A 22,628-nucleotide genomic window follows, 5' to 3' on the forward strand; every position below is an offset into this window, starting at 1 on the left:
TCCAATGAGTCTTTTTATGATTTCTGAGGGGACGGAGTACAGTCTCGGCCTTTCCTTTGTTCTCCTTTATACGGCTCAGCGCGGCATGTCTGGGCTTTGACGTTTCTGACGATCGCTCTGCCATGCTTACGTAGTTGGAATGAATTCATCTTAATGCCTTGGGGGTCTCCTGGGCTGCTTTGCTGATGTGAGAAGTACTCAAAGAGGCGCATAATAAGGGAGGGCTGTGCCTAGCATGGTGAGTGATATCCTACGTCAGGATATACGTTGGCAATCACACTCGACACAATCCTAAGTGGAACACATGGGTCACATCATCGGTCGCCTTTGGCCCTGGATGCAACCTGTCCACGAGGGCCGGCTCTGACGTACCCTTTTTCTTGGTGCATTCAGACCTGTGGCCTTAACAGGTGTTCCTCTGAGCAAATGAATCACAAAACAAAATAAAATCCTGCTTTCTTGCTCAGCTTCTTGTTCCAGTGTCACCAGATCTACTGAGTATAGTCTTCGCATTTGTAGCAACCTCGACATCCAATCTGAGGGGGCCCCTCCTTTGAAATTGTCTCCTGACCAGTTTGACGCTGGGGGGCTAACTTAGGTATTGTGCTCCAGTAATGCGAAATTGGGTGGGCTGCAAGCTTGCTTGCGGTCCACAAAGTTTCTTTTCCCCTTAGCCCGCGCTAGGAGCTCTGAGGGTTCTGTGGTGGGCACGGATTGTACCGGAAACAACAACCCCCTCAGAGCCGCTTCTGACATGGCCTGGGTCGTTCGGTAGGTACCCTTGATACGTACCTGGGTACAACATGCCCCGCCAAACCAAGCCACACCGCCTCCCGATAAGCTCTTCTTATCGCATCGTTCTGCCGCCAGGTATAGGCAAGGGAAAAAAAAAAATCTCTGGCGCGCAGGTCGTTGTTGGGATGTCCAGTGGCTCCCCTGCGAACCTTCCTTCATATCTACAGCGTCAAACGGTTCCGACACCGATCAACAACCACGAACGACAACGCAATACCCTCGACCGAGTACTAACCGATCGTCGCGATGGCTTCCGTGTACAAATCGCTGTCGAAAAAGACCGACAAGGTCGAGGCACCCGCCAATGGCGTACAAAAGAACCGTCAGAAGAGGCGAACGTTAATCCTCTCCAGCAGAGGTGTAACATACAGGTAAGGAATCAACAACATCCTGTTTCTCGTTCTCTCCGTTGTTGAGTTTTCTATTGGAATTTATGTTGACTTGACGAATGTAATCAGACACCGACACCTGATGAACGACCTCGCAACGCTGATGCCCCACGGAAAGCTTGACAGCAAGGTCAGTCTCACTCCGCGAGCTCTAATTTGCCTTGAAGAGCCAGTAGTGTTTTCTATAGACATGCGATTCTAATCCGATTCATTAGTTCGACGATAAGCACAACCTTTCAGCTCTTAACGAGCTTGCGGAAATGATGAACTGCAACGGGATCATGTACTTCGAGGCCAGAAAGGCCAAGGATCTTTACATGTGGATTTCAAACGTGAGTATTGCGAACGGCCGCCTTCTTGGGTTCTCTAATTGACGGTTCCAAGTGTCCCAATGGACCCGCGATCAAATTCCACCTCCAGAACAGTAAGCATCAAAGTCTCTTCGAGTTGACACAAAACATGGCTAACGGCCAAAAGTACATACGATGGAGGAGCTTAATTTCCCTGGTAATTGTCTCAAGGGATCGCGCCCAATACTCTCTTTTGATGCAGCCTTCGATGACGAGAAGAACCCCCACCTTCAAGGTAAGACGCAATGCCAGGATCCGTAGTTTCATTGAGTGAGCTAACTTGGCGGCAGTCATCAAGCAAGCATTCATTGCAAACCTGGGAGTGCCCCAAGGTGCGCGGAAAGCAAAGCCTTTTATCGACAGGGTGATTGGATTCTCCTATCTCGATGGAAAGGTATGTTCCAGGTCTTCCATGTCTTCTCTTCACTTTCGCGCTTCTCCTGTATTTGCTGGAGGTAGTAAGCTGATCCTCTTGTTGCAGGTTTGGATTCGTCAGTACCAGGTGCAGGAGGTGGAAGCCGATGAGAATTCCGATGAGACAACCACCAAAGTCCATGCCGGCAAGAAAACCGATGTCAAATTGCTGGAGATCGGTCCGAGGTTCACTGCCACCCCAATTCTGATCCAGGAAGGATCCTTTGGAGGACCTCTCCTTTGGAACAGCAAGGAGTTCGTCAGCCCGAACCAAATTCGTGCCGACATCAAACGCAAGAAGGCTACTCGCCATGTTTCGCGTGTGGAACAGCAGGTTGAGAGAATGGCGAAGAAGGGCGAATTGGGCATTAGGTCAAAGGGAGGACGGCCCGCGGCGAAGGACGAATTAGATACCAAGACTTTGTTTACTTAAATAGGAAAATACCATCGCTGTTCGGTTAGAATATTATCCGTAAGACAAGCCCAAATCATTTGGTGCCATGCCTGAGAATAAAACTACTGAGGAGCGTCAAGAAAGCAAAGCTATTGAGATCACGGCAGGTATCTGCTAGGATACTGTGTACGTACCGGGTTTGCGATGGATCTCCAGTGGTTGGAGCTTTGTTGTGCAATGATTGGCCCCTCAATTTCAGGTATCCCTGGACACAACCACGAGCAATGCTGTACCCCTGACGCCAGCCGTTCGGGGGAAGGAACCCACTAGGTATCTACCTAGGTAATTATCTATTGCCAGTTGTACTTCTCAGACCGACTTCAGCGCTTGAATTGTCTTAGGTCAGCAGTTGGGGGTGACGTGCATGTCTCTATGCGTCACTGTCGCGTCCATCCTTTCGTCCCGTCTCTTCGAGCCCTTTACATCAACACTCCTGCGACAACGCTCTAATCCTCAGCACCCGTCCGTCGAGCACGTGCGGGCCATTGGGGAAATCGCCGGATCATTCTGACGAACATTGCGTCTTTGGAGCAAACGATGCCGGTCTGCAGTTTCGCCATTCTCGATAGCCCCAACGTCGGGGTTGTCAGAAAGTAAACCTCCCAACCGCATACCTCGCTGGTGACTTTGTTCATCTGTGAGGCTAGTAAGGGCTTTCCCGCCTTGGAAATCATCAATCTCGCTCTCTTACCAAATCTTGATCTGGCATTATCGGCGGAAGCTTGGTCATCGGCGGTCCTCCACGACATCAACGCTAGACGATAAGCTCTCGCTTTTTGGTCAGTCTCGGCCTGTCCTCGCACCAGCAAGCAGAACAGCTCAAGCCGGAAAGACGAGGTATTCAAAATCACACGAGACGATTCATCCCAAAACAATATGTTTGCAAACCACCAGTGAGTTGTGCGATTCACCAACCGTCGATATGGGGTTCTGAAACTGGGACAGAATCAACTGAAATCGTTATCGCTGCTAAGGGCGTTTGTCTGCATCTGTGACACGAGTTGTCCGAGTTCATTGCCGAGAAGCAAACAAGACCAACTCAGAGGTTGACGCTTAGTTGCTGCTCCAAACGTTCACCCCCATATCCCCTGATAGCCGCACATCGAGATTCGGCCTACGGATCGCAATACTAATATCACTCTACTAATATCACTCTACTAGTGCACCTTACTGCAACCTGCACATAGATCATTTCAGACAGTCACTGCTGCTTTCACGATGTCTTCCAAATACTCATCTCTCTTTGGGGCCTTGCACATGCAATCGGATTTGTCGAATGACGACTGGGGCAAGCTTGACGGCCTCGAAGGTTTACCGCTCGAAATCATTTTTGACATTTACCACCAACTTGATGTTCAAAGCATTTTCTCTTTGGCCCAGGTCAACACCCTTTTTCATGGGCTTTTGAAGAGACATAAGGCAGCCATTCTTCTACCAGTTCTTCAACGAGAGTTCAGCCCCTTTCCCGAATTGCTTCAAGTCTTTACTGCATCAGATCACGACATTGTGAAGTACGGAGACACATTCCAGCCGCGAAGGGTCGTTTTCAGGCGCTTCCCAGGCGATATGACAGGCGTTACATTGTCCCGAGGTGGTATACAGCACAACCAGAGTGGGCTTCCTGAGCACGCAACGCTTACTAAACTCACTGATGGCGGAAAACCTGTAAGAACAAGCTCCTTGCCGTCGCCACGCTCAGTCACTCTTGTCGACCGAGACTTGGGCCGTCTGCTGAAGTACTGTCTGGTGGCACGACGATGGGAGAAGCTATTCCCGCAACTACACTGGTTCACAACGCCCGAGGATTGCCGCCAACTCAGCGCAGCTGAAAAACATAAACTTCGCCGTGCCCTCTATCGTTGGTGGTTATACGCTTTTTACTTTCACGGCGAGCTCCCCCGGCCCCGGAGTGGTCAACCGGAACCCTTTGTCAATGACGTCCGGACCAGCCATATGAGACTATACCCGACATGCGAGTTAATGGAAATAAGGGACCTGTTCATGTCTATGAAAAATCTTGTTCGACACTACATTTATCCAAACTTGGAGCAGAATCTCGACCCAGTGAGTACCATGGCGAGAACGAATAACGACTGCCATACTAATGCTACGCGCAGATCGATAACAGCAGCCCGCTTGAAACGATGATCGAGACCAGCATTCGTGAGCGCATTGTGGACACATATGCCAAACTAGATCCTGGAGACCTCATGTTTTATTTCGAGAACCTGTTCAACTATCCCCGGAAGCGACTGGTGACGGATGTAAACCTCAAGCATCCCGCCTTCTCTCAGGATCAAGAATCCCTTGTGGCAGCAGTCCAGGCGGCAGCGGACGAGAGGCCATGGCTGTATGACACCCCCGACTTGAGCACTACTGGGGGGATTGTGGACACTGGAGACGACAAGGTTGATGAGCGCCTCAGTCGCGATGGCAGTAACGATGGTTCGATCCCACCGCCAGGGGCTTTCCGGCGGCCAAGGGGGAATTGGGCTCCTCCGGGAGACGACGGTCGCTCTCTCACGGAGCGAAATCACCTCCATGGTTGACAAGGCTCTTGAGCCCTGGAGGGTGGGTTGAATTTTGCAGGTCAATCAATCTATAGTATAGATCAAGCCTTAGTGACCATAAAATTCGATGGTTTCATCATGATTTGTCACTTTGCTTTTCTGTTTTTTCAATTTTTATTTTTATTTTGCGTGTACGAAGTCCGTCTGTAAGCTATGATGGACAAGCGCAGTTCCCGGATGCATGCATTGCAGGCATGCTTGCACGTTGCGATAGCCAATGTAGGACCTCATTGACGGGCATGCCATGGCCAGGAGATGACGATAGTTTGTTAAATGTGGTCTGAAAGTGCTTAAACTTGCCTCATGGGAATAACTAATGAGTGGATTGTGAACTTGCTGTCTTACTACGTAGATAGTGCAAGGCTGCGGTGTACAGGGGTCTTGCTGTGGCGGGTGCACCCTGCAAGGCGGCGGCGGCTTGTGGCCAGCTCCCACCTTGTCAGTGGCCCACGCCTCTCCCTCTTGTTCACTCACTCACACCCGGCCACTCACCTAATAATCGTCCTACACGACGGCTTCGTTCCATCAGCGCGGCGCACTGTATTGGCGCATTCCAAGCTCCTTTACCCGGAACCCGTTTTTTGGCCTTCTCTTCACATCTGGTACTCGGCCCCGGACTTGAGAGCGCTTAGTTGTAACCCGACTTGCGCCAGGAGGGGACGTACAGCCAGCCCAGGCCAGCCTGGCTCATCCTATCTCAAGATTGATCCCACCCCGAACAGCAGCAATTGTACTTCTGTCGCTAAGGTGAGTGGCTAGCCTCTTTCGTTTGTATACATAAGTACGCAGACGGTCGCTCGATCGGCTTATTCTTCCAGGCCAAGTGGACTGGTGAGGAAGACGCAACCTGGGGGCGTCGTACCTGCCTTCTCACATTATTACTCTGATGTTCGTCAGAGCCAGACAACAAAGAAGGCGCATGAAGGCCGGAACTATCAGATCCACACAAATATACAATTGTTGTTTATTTAATAGACCTAAAGGAGGTTCTCGAAGTTTTCTGGTTATCCAAGCTGTCGGAAAGTTAGCTGGCTCACCTACCCTGCTACACATTTTGCGCTCGTCCTCATCTCTACCCTCTCTCAATCATACTGACAGCATATTAGGTTCCCAACCCCTTAGTGGATCTATAAATTCGAATCGAACTCTCGTGTCTTGCACGAGAGGAGCTGGCAAACTACCTCTCTCAGCAAGTTCCTATCTGACCTGTCCTAGCTGGCTTTGCTGAGGCTTGGATCCATCTTCTGCTTGAGCGCACAGCACACCCAGCCGGTGCGAGCTACGTTCCGCTTTCAAGCCACAGAAGCGTCTCTTATCTGCTCCGAGATTTCCATTTCGGCTAGATTATCTCCCAGATAGGCTGACCCAGGCCTTGGGAGGGGGTTGAGTCAAAGCCCGCCCGTGCACTATGGAAGGCGGCGACCAAGACGTTATCATGGGAGGAGATGATAGGCCGTCAAACCACACGACTACGCCCAATGGAGTAACTGCGCCTGCCGAAAGCGATCCTAGGAATGAGAACTCTACGTCTCCCGACGACGAAGATGAGGACGATTTTGACGATTACGACGATGATTCAGATCAGCAGGTTGCTAATCAGCTGCGTAGACGAGGTCTTCTGCCGACAGCATGCTGCTACGATGACCGCATGAAACTCCATGTCAATGCCGACTTTGGCACAACACCACACCACCCAGAAGACCCTCGTCGGATAGAGGAGATCTACAAAGCCTTTAAGAGGGCCGGCCTGGTCTATACTGGGCCAGAGAGCAAGGTGGCCGACGTGATGCGAGATACTCCGACCAAGTACATGTGGAGAATCGGAACTCGTGAAGCGACAAAGGAAGAGATTCTCACCACTCACACTCCACTGCACTACAACTGGGTTGAGGGTCTTTCGAAAATGGACTACGCCGAGTTGCGGGAAACGAGCCGGCAATATGATCAAGGCCGGGCCTCGCTTTACGTTGGCAGTCTCACTTTCACGGCAGCCCTCTTATCATGCGGTGGCGCCATTGACACCTGTAAACATGTCGTGGAAGGTAATGTCAAGAATGCTTTTGCCGTCATCAGACCGCCTGGCCATCACGCAGAGTACGATCAGCCCCTCGGATTCTGCTTCTTCAACAACGTGCCTGTCGCTGTTAAGATCTGCCAGCAAGAGTACCCGAAAGACTGTCGGAAGGTCCTCATATTGGACTGGGATGTCCATCACGGCAACGGCATCCAAAACATATTCTACGATGATCCGAATGTTCTTTACATCTCCCTCCACGTCTACCAGAACGGAATCTTCTATCCTGGCAAGCCCGACAATCAAGAAATACCAGATGGAGGCATAGAGCATTGCGGCACAGGACCTGGCCTGGGAAAGAACATCAACATTGGATGGCACGACCAAGGTATGGGAGATGGCGAGTACATGGCTGCTTTCCAAAAAATTATCATGCCCATCGCGAACGAGTTCAGTCCCGACCTGGTGGTCATATCTGCTGGGTTCGATGCTGCCGCTGGAGATGAGCTTGGCGGTTGCTTTGTGACACCGACATGCTATGCGCACATGACTCATATGCTCATGTCTTTGGCGGATGGCAAGGTTGCTGTGTGCTTGGAGGGCGGATACAACTTGCAGGCTATCTCTACATCGGCTGTGGCCGTTGCTCGGACCTTGATGGGCGAGCCGCCACCAAAGATGGATATTCCTATGCTCAACAAGGATGCGGCCAGAGTTCTTGCCAAGGTTCAGAGCTACCAAGCGCCGTACTGGGAATGCATGAGACCTGGTATTGTTCCAGTACCGGATATCCAAGATCTCAATGCGACCAGACTCAATGACCATATCAGACTCGGCCAACGGCAGGATCTCGCCCAACGCCACCAGATGATTCCACTCTTCATCCAGAGGGACCTCCTTTTCAAATCATACGAAAATCAGGTCCTCGTAACCCCCGACATTCCAATGGCGCGTCGCATTCTCGTCATCATCCACGATCCGCCAGAGTTGCTTGCACAACCAGATGTGATTGACCGCCACATTGAACCTCACAATGCATGGGTTGTCGATAGTACGGCACAATACATTGGCTGGGCTGTTGACCAAGGCATCGCAGTAATGGACGTCAACGTACCCAGCAAAGTATCACGGGATGAAGACATGGACCCGTACAGCCCTAGAACGGCAGACAAGGATCTGCTGAACGAGCTTCAAGAGCTGGCGAACTATCTTTGGGACAACTACCTCCAGCTCTATGAGGAGGCCGACGATATACTACTCGTTGGTGTGGGTAGGTCGTACAGTGGAGTCAGAGCGCTTTTGACGGGCCGAGGTATGTGTTGTTGACGACGACAAACGAGTCTCCTGCTTACTTTTCTTCTTCTTCTTCTGAACAGACTGCAAAGCGCGTATTGCCGGAGTTGCATGCTTCGTCGAAGGCATGCTACGACCAGTCAAATCCGACGTCGACAACGAACTTGCAACGTGGTACAAAGGGCATTCTCAGATCTACGTATCACATGACCATCCGTGCTGGAACAGCGAAGACACACTGCGTAGGGTCACCAAACGGCGATTTGGAACAGTCATTCGCAGCGATGTCAACGGTGTTCAGAAGATGATGCAGACACATGCTGGGGAGGTCCAAAAATGGATGCTGGAGATGCTGGCAGCTCGCCAGAATGGAGATACCACAGAAGATGACAAGATGACTTGAGCAAGAGGAATGAGATGAATCGGCACTGGATGATCGATCTCCGAAAGACAACCCACACGGACTTGAGACGTGTGAGAGAGGATATGTGATGTGCAGTACATCTACATAGGAATATCAGAGCATCGTGTAGTGGGAAGATCGGGACCAGAGGATAGGCTGAAGGGACAGTACTTTTGCCAGGAGTTCATGAGAGCAGGGCAGTCGCCACCAAACAGACCCCTAAGAGAACTGCTTTTGACATCTAACCGCGTAGCACGAATATATTGACTTCTCTGGTGTTTATGTTCTTCCCATGCAAGGCAGGTGATGATCTTCCAGGTCTGGCCAGCCCTCAAGAGTCTGATTCTGCTTGGGTACCCCAACAATGGTTCTTCAGATTCACACAACAACCCGCCTTGCTAGCTCAATCGGTAGAGCGTGAGACTCTTAATCTCAAGGTTGCGGGTTCGACCCCCGCGTGAGGCTCAAATCCTCACCACGATAGGCACAGCCATCATCAACCGGGTTACTTTTTCCCCCCATGAGTTGCAGGTCTTGGTTTTTGCAATTTTTTATTAAACCTTTTTCCTTCTTACTTGCGAGATTGTACTTGCGTTGACTCTTTTACTTATAGTATAAACTCCGCCGGTTTCTGACCCACTTGTACACGGGTAGAAAATTTTCGGTTGCCTTCATCAGCTCTTTTACGATCGTTCGTCGCGGAGATGCCCCTAGCCTTTCGTCAGTTGTTCCAGCTCTGATTGGCTGGCCTCTACGTGAAAGATGTGCTGTGGGTACCTAAGCAGCGTCGTTGAACTATAGTCTCTCATTGGTCAGGGGTCTACTGGCCCCTTCCCTATCTTATCCTGCAAGGAAGATGTGCAGCGCCGCGTTGTTCTCTGCTACCGTTTGCAAGCGACCTTGCTCCATCTATCCAAGTCCGTTTTAGCTTCGGCGCAATACCTCAACAGGTAGCTTACCCTCTTCAACACTTACGACCAGCGCGCGTTGTCATCATCACGGAAGTCTGCCTTCCGTTTCTCGCCCCGGAATCACCAAATCTGTTCGGTTTGACGATAACCATGGATCGCGACCGCAGAAGCAGGTAAGTTACACTTGACTTTGATCTCTTCCTCTCCTGCCTGCCCCGCCCGAGACTAGCCCTCCCTATCGATGGATACCCTCAGTCATTGCCTGCACCACGAAGTGTTGTTGAAAGCAGCTATTCGGCTATGCACTGGGCTCTATTAACAGTTATTCGATTGCGATCCCTGTGGTATACCTGATATGATTGATACTTGTTGGCACACTGCCCCTACGTTGAACGCGAAGCGCAGCTAGCTAGCGATGAGCTACATTGCTCCAGCTTGGCCTACTGAACACTAAATTGTCACGGACTCTCACGACTTGTGTCAAGGCCGGAAAGAGGAAGCAGCTAACGAGGCTCAATAGATACGAGGACGGCGAGGTCACTAGGTATGGCGCTGGCGAATCTTGGAGACCCTTTCCGCGCGGCGGCGGAGACCGCTCCCCACGACGAGTCCGAAGTCCTCTGAGAGATCGCGAACGAGACCGCGACCGTGACCGCGACCGCGACCGTGATCGCGACCGCGACCGTGACAGAGACAGAGAAAGACTACGATCCCGCGACCGAGACAGAGAGCGAGACAGAGACCCAAGAGACAGAGATCGGCCGCGCTCTCGTGACCGCGACAGGGAGCGCGCCCGCACGCCGCCGTTGACATCGGACAGTTATGTCCCCGGACGATCTCCCGCGCGGCGGAGGTCCCGCAGCACTGAGCGGTACCGACGTGACCGGTCGCGAGATAGAGACCCGCGTCCTCAGAGCGATACCTGGCGCAGACGGGACAGAACCCGAAGCCCACCCGTGAGACGCCCCTCGCCGAGACGTAGCCCTTCGAGGCGACGCAGCCCCATCGGCAGATCTCCCGCTATCCGGGACGAGAGGAGCGACCGTGCCAGATCGCCCCCGCGCCGCGACAACAGAGATCGAGATCGTGAGAGGGAGAGAGACAGGGACCTTGATCGGCGGGACGACAGGTACCGTTCGTTGCCCCCCTTTGCACACACTCCAGTCTCATTAGCTGCTAGAAGACGGTCGCGTTCGCCTTACGGCCGCGACAGGGGTCATCGGGACAGGACTCCTCCACCCAGGAGGTCGCCTGCGCCGGCACCCCGAGGCGGCTATCGGCCGCGGTCTCGTAGCACGAGTCGCCGCGGTGGCGAGCGATATCTAGGGTCCTCCTACAGACGGGCGTCGCCGCCCCGAGATTCTGGCATCTCGTCAGCGATCACGTCTCGATCAGCTTCAGGCAAGTCGTCACCGCATCCTCCTCCTTCAATCCGAGCACGATCGCGGCCGCAATCGAGGGAGCGTGGGGAGCGCGTCGAACGGGAGCGGGAGCAGCCGCAGCAGCCGCAGCAGCCACGAGAGCGAGAGCGAGAGCGGGAACCCACACCCCTCCAGACCGGCGGTGCTTCTGCTGCATCATCGTCCTCGACGACGACGACTACGATTCGCGAAGCACCCAAGCCTGCTGCCGCCGCCGCCGCTGCCGCTGCCGCCCCCCAAGAACCCCCACCGGTAGCAAAGACACCACCTCGAGGCCCCGCCGCTTTACGTGCTCCTCCGACCGGCCCTGCCGCGACCCGAAACTTCTCTGCGCCCGCCGGCTCACCAGCTGTTCAGCCACCTAGACACCCGCAGACCCCGAGCGTGCCACCCCCACGCGCAGACGCCACCAGCCCCACGATCCCTCCCGCTGGTCCTCGAGGCTATGTAGCTCCGGCTAGGGGTGGCGGATACAGCACCCGTGGCGGACGAGGCTCGTGGTCGGGCCCGTCGCCTCGACAGGCCCCTGTTCCTACAACATCTCCTTCAGCCATTGGCAACGGCCCATCAGCTATCCCAACCGGACCACGCGCCAACCCCTCAAACAACACCCCGTCAAACACCTCCACTGCACCCAAGCCTTTCAACCCTCCCACTGGCCCTTCATTGCAGCACGGCGCTGGAGGTGCCCGACCTACGCTTGCTCAGAGTATGCTTGCCACTCTGCCCCCTATCGTCCCAGGAGGCAAGATCGACCCATCCCTGCTTCCAACAACCACGGGCATCACAAGAGAGATTGAACCGCATTACAAGAAGCTCAAGGCAGAGGAGGAGAAAGCGCGCGCGGATTTGGACGCCAAGCAGGATAAGCTGCGGCAAAGTCTCCAGATGTGGGACAAACTCGAGATGGAGTCCAAGGCGTGGAAGACGAGGGTGGACCTCAGCGAGCAAAGCCTCAAGAGCTTGGCTGGCGAGGGTCTCGGGGGAGCTGCCTTTTAAAAGGGTTTTGGGTGGCGAACGAGCAGATGCATTGGGGGAACTGTTTTTCACTTTCTTTTTTGCCTTGGAAGCCAATGATGCAATGGAGACGGACTGTCGCCATGAGCGGTGACAATGATGATGTACCACTACCACCGCCACCACTGCTACTGTCTGCGTTATTTTACATGTACGAAAACACTTTGTTGGAAGTCTCTCTGTAGGTTTAGAGCTCGAGGATACCCCCCGTCGAAAGGTTGTAATAGACTCAGACTCGGGACATGCTCCGGTACGCCGTCAGTAGGGTTATGCGAGTTGCGGTCTTTTGAAATGAGCGCATGGCGAGTGAATTGTACAGAATCTCAAGTCTTCGTTTGCATTGTCACAGGGGAGCACGCGCCGGCGATGGAGCAGAGCGACGACGAGTCGTCGGTTCAAGCATGATTTGTCTGGTGAAGACGTTGCCACGACACACGGGTGGTGTAAGCATGGGACGGCAGCTTTTCTTTCACGCTCACTTAGCATGCACGTGTACATCACTGAGCCTGGGGGGCATTCCAATAAGACATTGGGGAGACAATCACTCCCGGTGGTAGTGGTTTTCTATTCCACAACTCGGGCTGCTTCCTGCTCCTCAACATCAGGACGGGAAGACGCCATACTAATAACAGTCGTCAAATCTCAAAAGACGGCTTCGAATGTGCCCCGGACTAACTGTCCGGAGCCTCTGTCAAACCATATTCATCATCGGTCTTCCGCCATTCCGTCCGTGTCCGACTGACCGACCAGGCGAGTCCCTCTCAGCCTTTTCCCTATACGCCGGTTTAAACCGTTGTTCATGCCGTCGTATTCCATAACAATGAGCCAAAGCGCGCGCGCAAGCGCGCGTGTAAAAATCAGTAAAGTCGTATGATGTTACATGTGTGCACAAAGATTTGTGCAGCCAGAAAGTGTTTTCTCAGCTGTCTCAAACGCCAAGACAATAGATTGACCAGCAGTATTCTCCTTCAACTTGGGAGCGGAAAAAGACAGCTAGTCCTACTCGAAGTCCATGTCGCCATCCCAATCGCCATCTGACTCGAAGTCTTTCTCGTCATTGAGGAAGTCATCCATGCTGTATTGATGTTCTCTTGGCTTCTGGTTATCAATATTGATGTCGATCACAGTGCACATGCCCTGAATGAAGGTCCCGTGGTATACTGGAGCATCTATAGCTGCACCTTCTCTGTTTTGATCGCCACAGTCTTCGTTCGAGTCTCTGGCGCCGTCCATGTCGACGTCGCCGTCCGAATCGAACTCATCACTGTCTGGCTCAAGGTATGACTGGGGCTTCCGGCGTTGACCGCGAAGGCCCCTCGATGTACTGCTAGCACGGGAAGAAGTGCCTGATGGGTGTGATACAATACGATTGCTTCGCCGAGAGGGTTCCGCAACCAGTTTCTTGAGCCTCCGCTTCGTGACTGTTAGGGAAGAGGGCGTCTCAGCAGGAGGCGGCTTGCGCAAGGTAGAGAGCGGCTTCGGGTCTGGACTCTGCCGGAGAAAGACCTTTTCAAACTTTTCCTGCCAGGATCGGCGGAACTCGCTACGCGACCGCCAAGAGATGTCCAGCATCGCCTTGATTGACACATGTCGAAGCATCGGTAGATCGCGGGCGCTGTCAATGAAAGATTGAAGAAAAGCCACGGCAGCGTCAGAGCTCCAGTAACGGAGATTCTCCAAGTGAACAAGCTGCAAAGAAGACGGCCAGCTGGGCACTTGCTCAGGGAACAACAATGTGTCGTAGGAGGGCAGAGTGTCGTCGATTGCCTCCAATAGACTAAAGTACTGGAGGTTCATCCGCAATTCCATAAGATGTGGGCAGGCAGAACCGAGCACTGTGAGGAAGCCTAGATTAAGCGAGCGGTTGTGGTGCAGAACAAGTGATTCCAAGTGATGTCCCTTCGTAACCAAGAACAAGCTCAAGTCATCGGCGATGACTTCGGCGCAATTGATAAGCTCCAAGCGCTTCAACTTTGCCGGGAGAAGAGTGAACAAAGACGGCCCGACTATTGTTGAAGATTCAAAGACCAAGTCCTCAAGGCTCTCCAACGTCGAAATGGAGTCTGCAAGCAGAGCCACGGACCTTTCATCTTCAGCCTGCAGGTCAGGGTTGGAACCTGGGTCCTTGTCTCGTCGGATGGATGGCATCTGGTAGTTGACATACTTCACCTTGCGCAGAGAGGCGAAGCTCGGCATTTGGTGAACCTCCTTGACTCTCAAAAGGCTGGCCTCCCAGTCCTTGGCCATAAGCCTGGAGCTCCACTGCCAGCTCCGAAGCCGTGTTATAGCGGTTTTGTCTCCCGCCTCCGCATTTGCATTTGGCGACACCCCAAAGGCTAGGAAGAGTTCCGGTGGGTACGTCCATTTGATCGATTCTTTTAGCAGTCGATATGGAGCTTGGTCATATCCATGGACAAGCAGTACTTCTGAAAGCCTGGGCAGGTTTTGCATCATTCTCAGCGGAGAGGTGAGGCCCTGCAATGCAACAAGCCGCACATCGATATGGAGCGCCTCGATCTTTGCACGATAATTGATGGCAGTCAAGGATGGTGACTTCTCGAGCAACTCTACTAGATCATAGGCTTTGATCTCATCCCGGATAGGTGGACACTTGTAGAGAACCGTCAGAGCCGGGTCTGTGAATTGTCGGCACGTTCGAGCAGTCCGGAGAAGCCAGTTGATATCAAGGGTATCCTGCTCGTCGTCAGAGGTTGCAGCATATTGGAAGATCTGCACCCAGATAGAGTGCTCAATCTGCGGATCCAGCCAATTGGGAATAACGGAATTTGAGAAGTCGGGTTTGGGGTCCGTGTTATCTAGCGGCAGTCGCCCATGACCCCGCTTCATCCGAGAGGTTTTCGGTGCTGCCTTTGCGCTGGCGAAGTCGTCATCAGGCCCGTCTTGATCCTGCTCATCGGAGGAGTCGCGATCAAGCGATGAACACTTGGCTTTTCGCCGATACGCCTCTCCTATCACGGATTCCTGGGTGTCCTGGGTTAAGGCAGCTGGCTTGCGCTTGATGCTGGTAATTTCCCCGCCAATACTGTTGTCGGCGCTTGTGCGAGTTGGTCCAGGTGCGCTCGCAGTTGCTGTCTTGGGGCCTCGGCGCGTCGTCTTTCTTGAGGTTCGGGTGAGTGCGTCGGTGTCTTCGGATTCTTGTTCGACCGGCGACTCGTCTTCAGAAGTATCCATACCAACGTACGATAGTCTCTGTGTCCGAGCGGAGGACCGGGTCTTGCCGGATGAGCCCGAAGTGGGTTTGGCAGTATTGGATCGGGCACGAGGTTTCGTCACGCGCATCTGGTCGGTAGCAGAAGAGGGGATTTCGGCATTGCGAGTTGGGTTGCGGCGAGGCGTCGAAGCCGCGCCGGCTCGGGCAGCAGCTTGTCGTTTTGGGGCCATGGTGCAATGGTGAGCAAGAATGTGAAGGCCTGAATCACAGGTGTGGTCCTTGTGTAAGCAACACCTTAGGCCGTGATAGTTATGTTGCAATGCCTACCTGCTTGCCAGATTCGCGAAACGACTGGGGCTTAGTGGAAGCAAACAGTCAAGGGTAAGGCGACGACGGCGATTGCAAGACGTAGCGCATGTCGCTTCAGACTGTTGGCGATGACCTTTGCGACAGGGACGACCGGAACCCCGAAAAGCTACCTAGGCGGCGGGTGAAAACCACATGTGTGATGAAGTGAAGTACACGAGAAATGCGAGAGAAGAAGCGCAAGTGATGCTGTTGAGAGAGCATCAGAGTTTATTCAGAGAGTCGACGATCGAAGAAAGTTCACCTTTGCGGGTGAGGTGCAGTTGGTTCGGGTGGGGCAGGTGTGGTGACAGTAAACTGAACCAAGGTTCTCAGCCTTGCACTAGCGTCCTGCGCTCAAGGCTGCCTACCTAGACATGTCGAACGAACGCCCCCGCCCCGCAAACAGATGGTCAGTGCACCGTTCCCGATGTATGTTGGCCAAGCTCGCTTTCTCGCAACTGAGGGCTGAGCTTGCTTGCTCACCGTCTGGCATCCATTGGCATTGGGCTTCCGGGGATCGATTAGGGAGTGCACGCAGAACGACAGCGAGAGCTCGTTGCGCGGACCGTGAGCGGACGTTTCTAGTTCAGGGGAAGTGAGATGCGTTGGCCATTTTGATTCGCAAAGAAAGATAGAAAGCGAAGGTCCAGCCTTGGGCTGCATGCACACTTGCAACCATTGCACGATGCTTATGTGCTGATGACTGGAAATGGCATGTCAAAGTGCAAGTTGGCCAGAGATTTCCCGACAAGAAAACTCGACAGTTGGGGACTCGGTCGTTGCCCAGGCAGTTTTGCTGCTTCCCGTTTCGCCTAGGAGAAAGGAGATCCACTTGGATCCACCAATAAACCAATCATAACGTACTTACCTACCTAGCAGCCTAGGTAGGTACGGATACGAGTACTGTACGGTTACAACATCCCAGGTTTCCCAGGAGCAACTCAGGCCAGCAACGCCGGGAAGCAAACCCGCTAAACCCCGGTAAGTCGTGCTGTACTGCACTGACAACCAAACCCGAAGCCCCAGGTCCCTTTCCCCCCTAAAAGTCAACTGTCTTGAGGCCCGTCTTCCACGTTTTTTGAGGCGTCAACGACGACGCGCTTCGACTTCCACGTCTTTCAACTGCTGCTTTTCATATTCTTGCCGCGGAACGCCACTCCCCACAGATACTCTCCCTACCTATCTACTGCCGCTTTCTACCTGACGGCCCAGAACTCACTTTTCCCACCGCTGACCCGCCGAGTCAGGCAGTCCTACCTGGGCTACTCATTCACTTCAGGCAAAAGCAAAGTCGCGGTCGCGTCTGTCTACCTCGGTCCCGCCCGTCGTCTCGGCCGTCCAGTCGCATCGCTCACCACAACAACTTCTGAGTGAGCATACCATCACCTTTGCGTCCTACTCATAAGACGCCCAATCCGTCAGTCGAATGTATCGCTTATGAGATGCAATCAGCACTAGGGGGAACATCCGCGTTTGTTTCTCATCACAAAGGTGTTGCCAAAGCTCTCACTTGGATGTCATCTTGAAGGAGCACCAGCGTCAAGACTGCTACTGCTTGTCCAAGTGGGCTTTTCTGCGAAATAAGGGGCCACGCCGCCCAAAGTAGGTTGAATTCGTTCAATCTTCTTTGGCCCTTTTCCGAAACACACAAAACGGGCCTCGCCTCTTCCATACACCTCTCATGGTCCCCCTTTGCCAGCTATGACGCTTCCTTCGCGGCGCCAGCGCAGCACCCCTTTTCTCCAGAGGAACATCTTGCAAGGCATGGGCAGCACCCAGTCGTCGGCTCAGAAAGCCGCTGCCTCCAGAGTTGTTCCCAATGGCCACGGCGACGGCCGCCCGGCCAAGCGCCGATGCTTCGATGCCGATCACCAGCTCCAAGATCAGATATTCCAAGCTCGAGACGTCGGCGACCTGCAGCGCAATCTACGCGTCCAAGTCAACAGGATCTTTCACAGGGCCTCCAAGAGGGTCTCTGCCGTCCCTTCTGATGATGTCGTGAACCTCAAAGCACGATGCAAGGTTTCACTTTCCCATGTAACCAAGGCCGGCGACGTCTTGTTGTACTGTAACAGCCAACTCTGCGATATCAGATCCTTCAAGGATCCCGGCGGTCCATACCGCGTGGCACGCATCGGCCTGCCGCGCCCCTTCTACATCCCTGAGGACAGCATGCGAATCAACCGCGACGATGATGGCTCCTTCGACCTCGCCGATTCTTATCGCCTCTGTGTTGAGCTGGAAGCCGCTGGTCCGACCTACTGGCCGCCCATCACCATTCACTCTTCCAGCGACGAGTATGGTTCTTCCCGGCAGTCAGATACCATACATTGGGTACTCACTGCAGCATCGTCCGACTTGTTTTCGAGGCGGCGGGCGTTGCTGAACCTCAAAGTTAAGAAGACTCCGCAATCCCTCGCACCGACAGATCACGTTATCGACGTCGACGCTTCGTGGGCCACTGCCTTTGAGGCAGGTCAAATTCGCGCCGTGGAGGCAGGTGTCGAGCCCTCCATCACTGTGTCTGGGACCCTTGTGCCGCAAGACCCTCTGGTCAACAATGGCATTATCGAGCCGCTGTACGAGGAGAGTCCCCCCGGAACTCCAGTTAGGGCTCTTAGAAACGGCCTTGTCAATGGAGAAGCTCATGGCGACGAGGATGCCGAGGAAGAACTGACCCCGAACCGGTCACTTCGAGTACGCGGCACCACCAAGAACTATAACCTGAAAGTACTCAGTGATAAGGCCCAAGGGAGGGACAAGAAACGCAAGAAACGTGGCACCGCAAACACTGTCGAGGAAGGCAGCGTTACTTACTACCTACCGAGTGAGAAGGTATGCCTGGATTCCTTCCGTTGCATCACGTGTGGCATGCCGCATAGCTCTCTTCCCCAGCTCCACGCGCATTTGATAAGCCTGCACGACGAGTATGAGTACCGGCCGCAGTCCCGTGCGAAAGCGGCAGAGTTTGAGGTTGCCCATCGCTACGAGACGTATTCATTCGGCCCTGAGCCGTTTGTTTTACGCCGGCCCACGAAGGCATTCGATTTGGACCAGTTTGCCGAAGGAAACTTGTCATACGTGACTTCACGTTTCGTGACCGAAGACAAGAGCACACCAGGAGCTCAACCACAGGGACGGGCCAGTAAACAGCCGCCCACTAAGCCCGCGCAGGTTTGTTCTGTGTCTGGATATTCTTTGAGGACCCTGCTCACATGGCGTAGACACGTTCGAAACTACTGATTCCGGATATTGGGCAACCGTTGTATGACCCAATCACGCGGGCTGAGTTACAACCGGGCACCGAGTACAGAAAGCCTGAACCAAGTGACGAATGGCTCATCCAATGGCACCGAGACGCCCTGGCAGACTTCTCAGATGTCCCGCCCGACGAGAGGGAGTACATGCAGGAATGGGACAAGTTTATGCTTACGAAGCGCATTACGTCGAATATATACTTCCCTCCTGCCTGGCTGAGTTTCGTGAAGGTCAAGTCGGACTGGCTACTGTCCTCGACTTCTCGCATGCTGGAGTTTGGAAAGCATCTCACGTACCTCTTGGCTAGGGGCAGCCTCGACCATGATACCGTCGAAGAGGCTCTTAAGCATATTTCCGCTTGCAGGGCAGAGCTGGGCATGGAAAACGGCAGATATACGGCACCGGCACCCAACGGGTCGCCACAGGGACCACATATTCGGAAGAGCGCTGCTGGGTGCCAGGTCTGCGGACTGGCCGTCCTTGGACCGAGGTTGCTCTTGTGTTCCAACACTGTAAGATTCCCACCACTCAGAGGGTCTTGTGCAAAATGGCATGGCTGACGTGAACAAACAAAACGAAAAGAGCTGCGCTAAGCGCCTCTATCACTCGGACTGCATCAGTGAGAACGCTAAGATGGATGTCGAAGTGCCAGATTGGGTTTGCAACCAGTGCTTCAACACACCAGCCGTAGAACGGACCTAGGAGATCCAGCAACCGGCAGAACAACCAAACCCAAAGCCAGCGCCAACGCCAGCGCCAAAGACCCGACGGAGACTCGTGCCAAAAAAGCGATTGCTTACAAAAGACATTTGAAGTTCGAAGAGGAGGTGATGGGATGTGGGATGGTGTCTGCTTTCAATGGCTAGCAAGCGGATGCATCTGCATTAGGCATTTGGCGTAGCATGATATGATTTAGTGACGCAGATAGATATGGATAAATAAAGGCGCCAGGGATGATTAATAACTGGCTTTGCTTGCAAACGGCACCCAACTACTCGACAAGTGGACGCGCCGAGGTGTTCGAGGGCGGGCGGAATAAACTGCAGAAAGTGTTGAGAGGATGTAGGCCAGTGTCGACAACAGCAGACTTGGTTGCCCTCCAACGCCCTCCACTCATCGAGATATCATTTGCGAGACTCGATACAATCTTCAAATTGAAAATATGAGTTTGCAACCCCTGTATGCCAGCCTAGCGCCGCTTGCCCTATTGCACATGAAAAATAACACGTTCGACTGGAGCGCAACTCGCCAGTCTCCATGGGAGACACAAAAAGTATACAACGACAACCAATAGCCCAAGACTGCCGGGGGGGAGGAGAAGGAACAAAACACGGTCTTCTTCCGAAGCCTTTAGAACCTGTACTTGCTCTGCTTCTTCTTCTCCTCGTTGCGCTTCTCGTCGACCTTTTGCCTCTTCCTCGACTCCTGCGCAATCATCTCGGACAGATCCTCCTCGTACGCCCACTTGGCGCCGATACCCTCCTCGCGCTTGCCCTCCTCAAACCGGCGCCGCAACTCTTCCTTGCTGATACCGTCGCTGTTCTGCAGCGCGTCGGGGTCGAGCGCGACGTCGACGTCACCGGGCTTCTTGCGCTTGCGGGTGTCATCCTCCTGGCCAAGCACCGGAACGTTACCGGCAGCCTTTTGCTGGTTGAGGTCGTAGACCCTGTCGCTGCCGAAGAAGCCCTCGGTGCGCTGTTGGCGCTCGGGGATGACCTGATATGCGGAGCGGGGGTGAGAGCTCTCCTCCGTGTCGAAACCGCGTCTCTGCTTCCGCAGGTCCATCTCGCCCGCAACTGAGGTCTCAACGCCGTGGCCCGGGTAGTCCGTCGGCACGGAGGATACCATGCCGCCCGAGGTCTCGATACCGCTCGGCGACGCGCGGCCGGCAGCGACGTCCTCGTCCTCTCCCTCCTCGTCTTCTGACTCTTCTTCTGAATCTTCCTCTTCGGACTCCTCGTCGCGGGGTTGAAGCTCACCCCAAAGCGTCTTCTCGACGGGCTCACCAGTACCCAGGGGCTGGACAGCCGGCGGCGCCACCTGCGCGCCGGCCTGGTTGGTGAGACCGAAGACGTCACCGCCGTATAGGGGACGATTGAACTCATCCACGGGAGGCTTACCCCAGCCACCGGGATGAAACCCCCAAGAGCCGCCTGGCGGCGGCGGCGCATTGAGTCCCGGAATCTTGAGAGAGGGATATGAGGGAGGGGGGCCGAAGCGCTGCTGATTGATGAGCCAGGGTGGAGGGGCACCAGGCGGCATGCCCAGGGCCTCTTTTGTGGCTTCGGTCAGTTCACCTGGCCTAAAGTGTTGGAAATCAACCTCGCTTTCCTTGCCCTCGTAGTAGACCTCGCCGAACCGTGTCAGCTCAGGCTTGGTCTGGAAACGGAAGAAGGCATCGTAGAGCTTCTGGTAGTCAATGTCCAGCTTGCCCATCTTGGGCGCAACGCGCTCTCGCTGTTTTTGCTTGAGCGACTGCTGCTCCTGCTTCTCTAAAACAGCGTCACGCATTTCTGTGATGCCCGTCTCGGCGATGAACTTTGGTAACCGGAAGGGTGGCTTCTCGATACCTCGCTTCGAGGACAGGTACTCTCTCTTCAGCTGCCAGTGGCCGGGAACAGGAACCACGTTTCTTTGCGCCTTGATCTGCACGAGAAGTCGCGGGTCCGAAGACGACGTGTCCTGCCATTCCACCACATCGGGAATCTTGACCAGTGCCTTGAGCTCTGCGATCGAGAGTTTGTTGAGCTGCTTCCGCTTCTTCTTGGAAAGCTTAGTCTGTCCCGAAGCCTCCTCATCCTCACTGGGAATGTCGTCGTCGTCCCACAACACCTCGCCCTGGTTGCCGGCGTTGGCTTCTTTTGCGATTTCGTCCTCGTCTAATGAGACACCGAATTTTGAGAAAATGTCTTTGAAAGCGGCAAACCTCTCGTCATCGAGGTCGAAGTCGTCGGCAGGACCATCAACTTCGATTTTAACGTTGGTGGCGTCATCATTCTTAACTTCGAGTTCGTCACCGGTCTTCTCCTGTGTCTCGGCCTCATCTGGCTTCTTCTCGTCTTTGGGTTCGGGTGTTTTCGACGCGGTCTGGTTGCTTTCCATATCAGTACGGGTCACGCGCACATCACCACCCTTTGAGAAACGCACCTCTGCCTGTGCCTTCTTCTGCTCCTTCTTCTTCGCCCTCCGCATCTGGTTCTTGGTCATTTTTGGGGCCGCCATCCTGAATCGAAACGCGCCTTCGAGCTGAAGGCTTGTGGTGTGGCTTGTGTTACGACGTAGCAGAGCAGTCCTAGTATTATGAATCGTCTCGGGTCTTGGCGGGGGCGCATGCTTTGACAGCCACAGAACAAGAGCTGGCCTGGCCTATGAGCGCACGGCGTTGAAATGCAGATGAAAACACCGACGATGCTACGGGGCCGGGTGCGCGTGGGAGAATTCGATGAGCTAGCAGCCTGCTGGAGGCGACTGGCGATGCGTGACAAGCGCGCCAAACTTTTGGAGGCTGAACAACGATTAAGTGGGTCTCAAAAATCCAAGGAGCCGCTTGTGAGGGACAGGCTCGATGGCGGTACGTACCGTAAAGGAAGTACCTACCGGTACGGATACACAGGTGCCAAAGAAGCTCGGATCCAGCCCGGCACTGGCTGGTGCAGGCACTCGGAGGATAGGACTAAGGATAATCCAGCCAACTGCTGCACTTGACAGTGCCACCCGGCTGCGCCGGTCCTTCCAGCGGGCTTGGTGGGTGGGCTTCTTCTGTACATACAGCACTGTACACTAGTGGGCGCCGTGGGGGTGCGTTTGCCCCTGGCTTTG

The 22,628-nt window shown here is 54.0% G+C and overlaps 7 protein-coding genes and 1 non-coding gene across 8 annotated transcripts; 6 read left to right on the forward strand and 2 right to left on the reverse strand.

Moving 5' to 3' along the window:
* Nucleotides 1-907: 907 nt before the first annotated feature.
* Nucleotides 908-2,455, forward strand: LY79DRAFT_540570 (brix domain-containing protein). The gene is made up of 7 exons (XM_060556884.1): nt 908-1,166; nt 1,254-1,314; nt 1,400-1,516; nt 1,569-1,608; nt 1,662-1,769; nt 1,825-1,928; nt 2,016-2,455. Exons 1-7 carry the CDS (start codon nt 1,042-1,044, stop codon nt 2,379-2,381), a joined length of 921 nt encoding a protein of 306 aa, XP_060418411.1. The 5' UTR covers nt 908-1,041; the 3' UTR covers nt 2,382-2,455.
* A 1,165-nt stretch (nt 2,456-3,620) lies between these two features.
* On the forward strand, nt 3,621-4,951 carry LY79DRAFT_507461 (F-box domain-containing protein; the record flags this gene model as incomplete). Its single annotated transcript, XM_060553830.1, has 2 exons — nt 3,621-4,466; nt 4,520-4,951. The coding sequence occupies 2 exons, from the start codon at nt 3,621-3,623 to the stop codon at nt 4,949-4,951; spliced, it is 1,278 nt and encodes a 425-aa protein (XP_060418412.1).
* A 1,429-nt stretch (nt 4,952-6,380) lies between these two features.
* LY79DRAFT_507306 (histone deacetylase domain-containing protein) lies at nt 6,381-8,682 on the forward strand (the record flags this gene model as incomplete). Its single annotated transcript, XM_060553817.1, has 2 exons — nt 6,381-8,298; nt 8,363-8,682. 2 exons carry the CDS (start codon nt 6,381-6,383, stop codon nt 8,680-8,682), a joined length of 2,238 nt encoding a protein of 745 aa, XP_060418413.1.
* A 392-nt stretch (nt 8,683-9,074) lies between these two features.
* Nucleotides 9,075-9,147, forward strand: LY79DRAFT_t43. Its single transcript has one exon. It is a non-coding gene; the product is annotated as a tRNA-Lys (tRNA).
* Nucleotides 9,148-9,528: 381 nt separating this feature from the next.
* Nucleotides 9,529-12,360, forward strand: LY79DRAFT_351068 (uncharacterized protein). Its single transcript, XM_060552648.1, has 2 exons — nt 9,529-9,766; nt 10,114-12,360. The coding sequence occupies exons 1-2, from the start codon at nt 9,744-9,746 to the stop codon at nt 12,011-12,013; spliced, it is 1,923 nt and encodes a 640-aa protein (XP_060418414.1). The 5' UTR covers nt 9,529-9,743; the 3' UTR covers nt 12,014-12,360.
* A 670-nt stretch (nt 12,361-13,030) lies between these two features.
* On the reverse strand, nt 13,031-15,433 carry LY79DRAFT_666476 (uncharacterized protein; the record flags this gene model as incomplete). Its single annotated transcript, XM_060563229.1, has 1 exon — nt 13,031-15,433. The coding sequence occupies one exon, from the start codon at nt 15,431-15,433 to the stop codon at nt 13,031-13,033; it is 2,403 nt and encodes an 800-aa protein (XP_060418415.1).
* A 1,819-nt stretch (nt 15,434-17,252) lies between these two features.
* LY79DRAFT_507219 (uncharacterized protein) lies at nt 17,253-19,511 on the forward strand (the record flags this gene model as incomplete). Its single annotated transcript, XM_060553803.1, has 3 exons — nt 17,253-18,725; nt 18,776-19,321; nt 19,392-19,511. 3 exons carry the CDS (start codon nt 17,253-17,255, stop codon nt 19,509-19,511), a joined length of 2,139 nt encoding a protein of 712 aa, XP_060418416.1.
* A 261-nt stretch (nt 19,512-19,772) lies between these two features.
* LY79DRAFT_540591 (uncharacterized protein) lies at nt 19,773-22,381 on the reverse strand. Its single transcript, XM_060556885.1, has 2 exons — nt 21,957-22,381; nt 19,773-21,896 (listed from the first exon to the last, which is right to left on the reverse strand). Exons 1-2 carry the CDS (start codon nt 22,029-22,031, stop codon nt 20,160-20,162), a joined length of 1,812 nt encoding a protein of 603 aa, XP_060418417.1. The 5' UTR covers nt 22,032-22,381; the 3' UTR covers nt 19,773-20,159.
* Between the last annotated feature and the right edge of the window lie 247 nt (nt 22,382-22,628).

This window comes from Colletotrichum navitas (assembly GCF_030913465.1).
Source record: "Colletotrichum navitas strain CBS 125086 chromosome Unknown LY79scaffold_7, whole genome shotgun sequence".
Lineage (NCBI taxonomy): Eukaryota > Fungi > Ascomycota > Sordariomycetes > Glomerellales > Glomerellaceae > Colletotrichum > Colletotrichum navitas.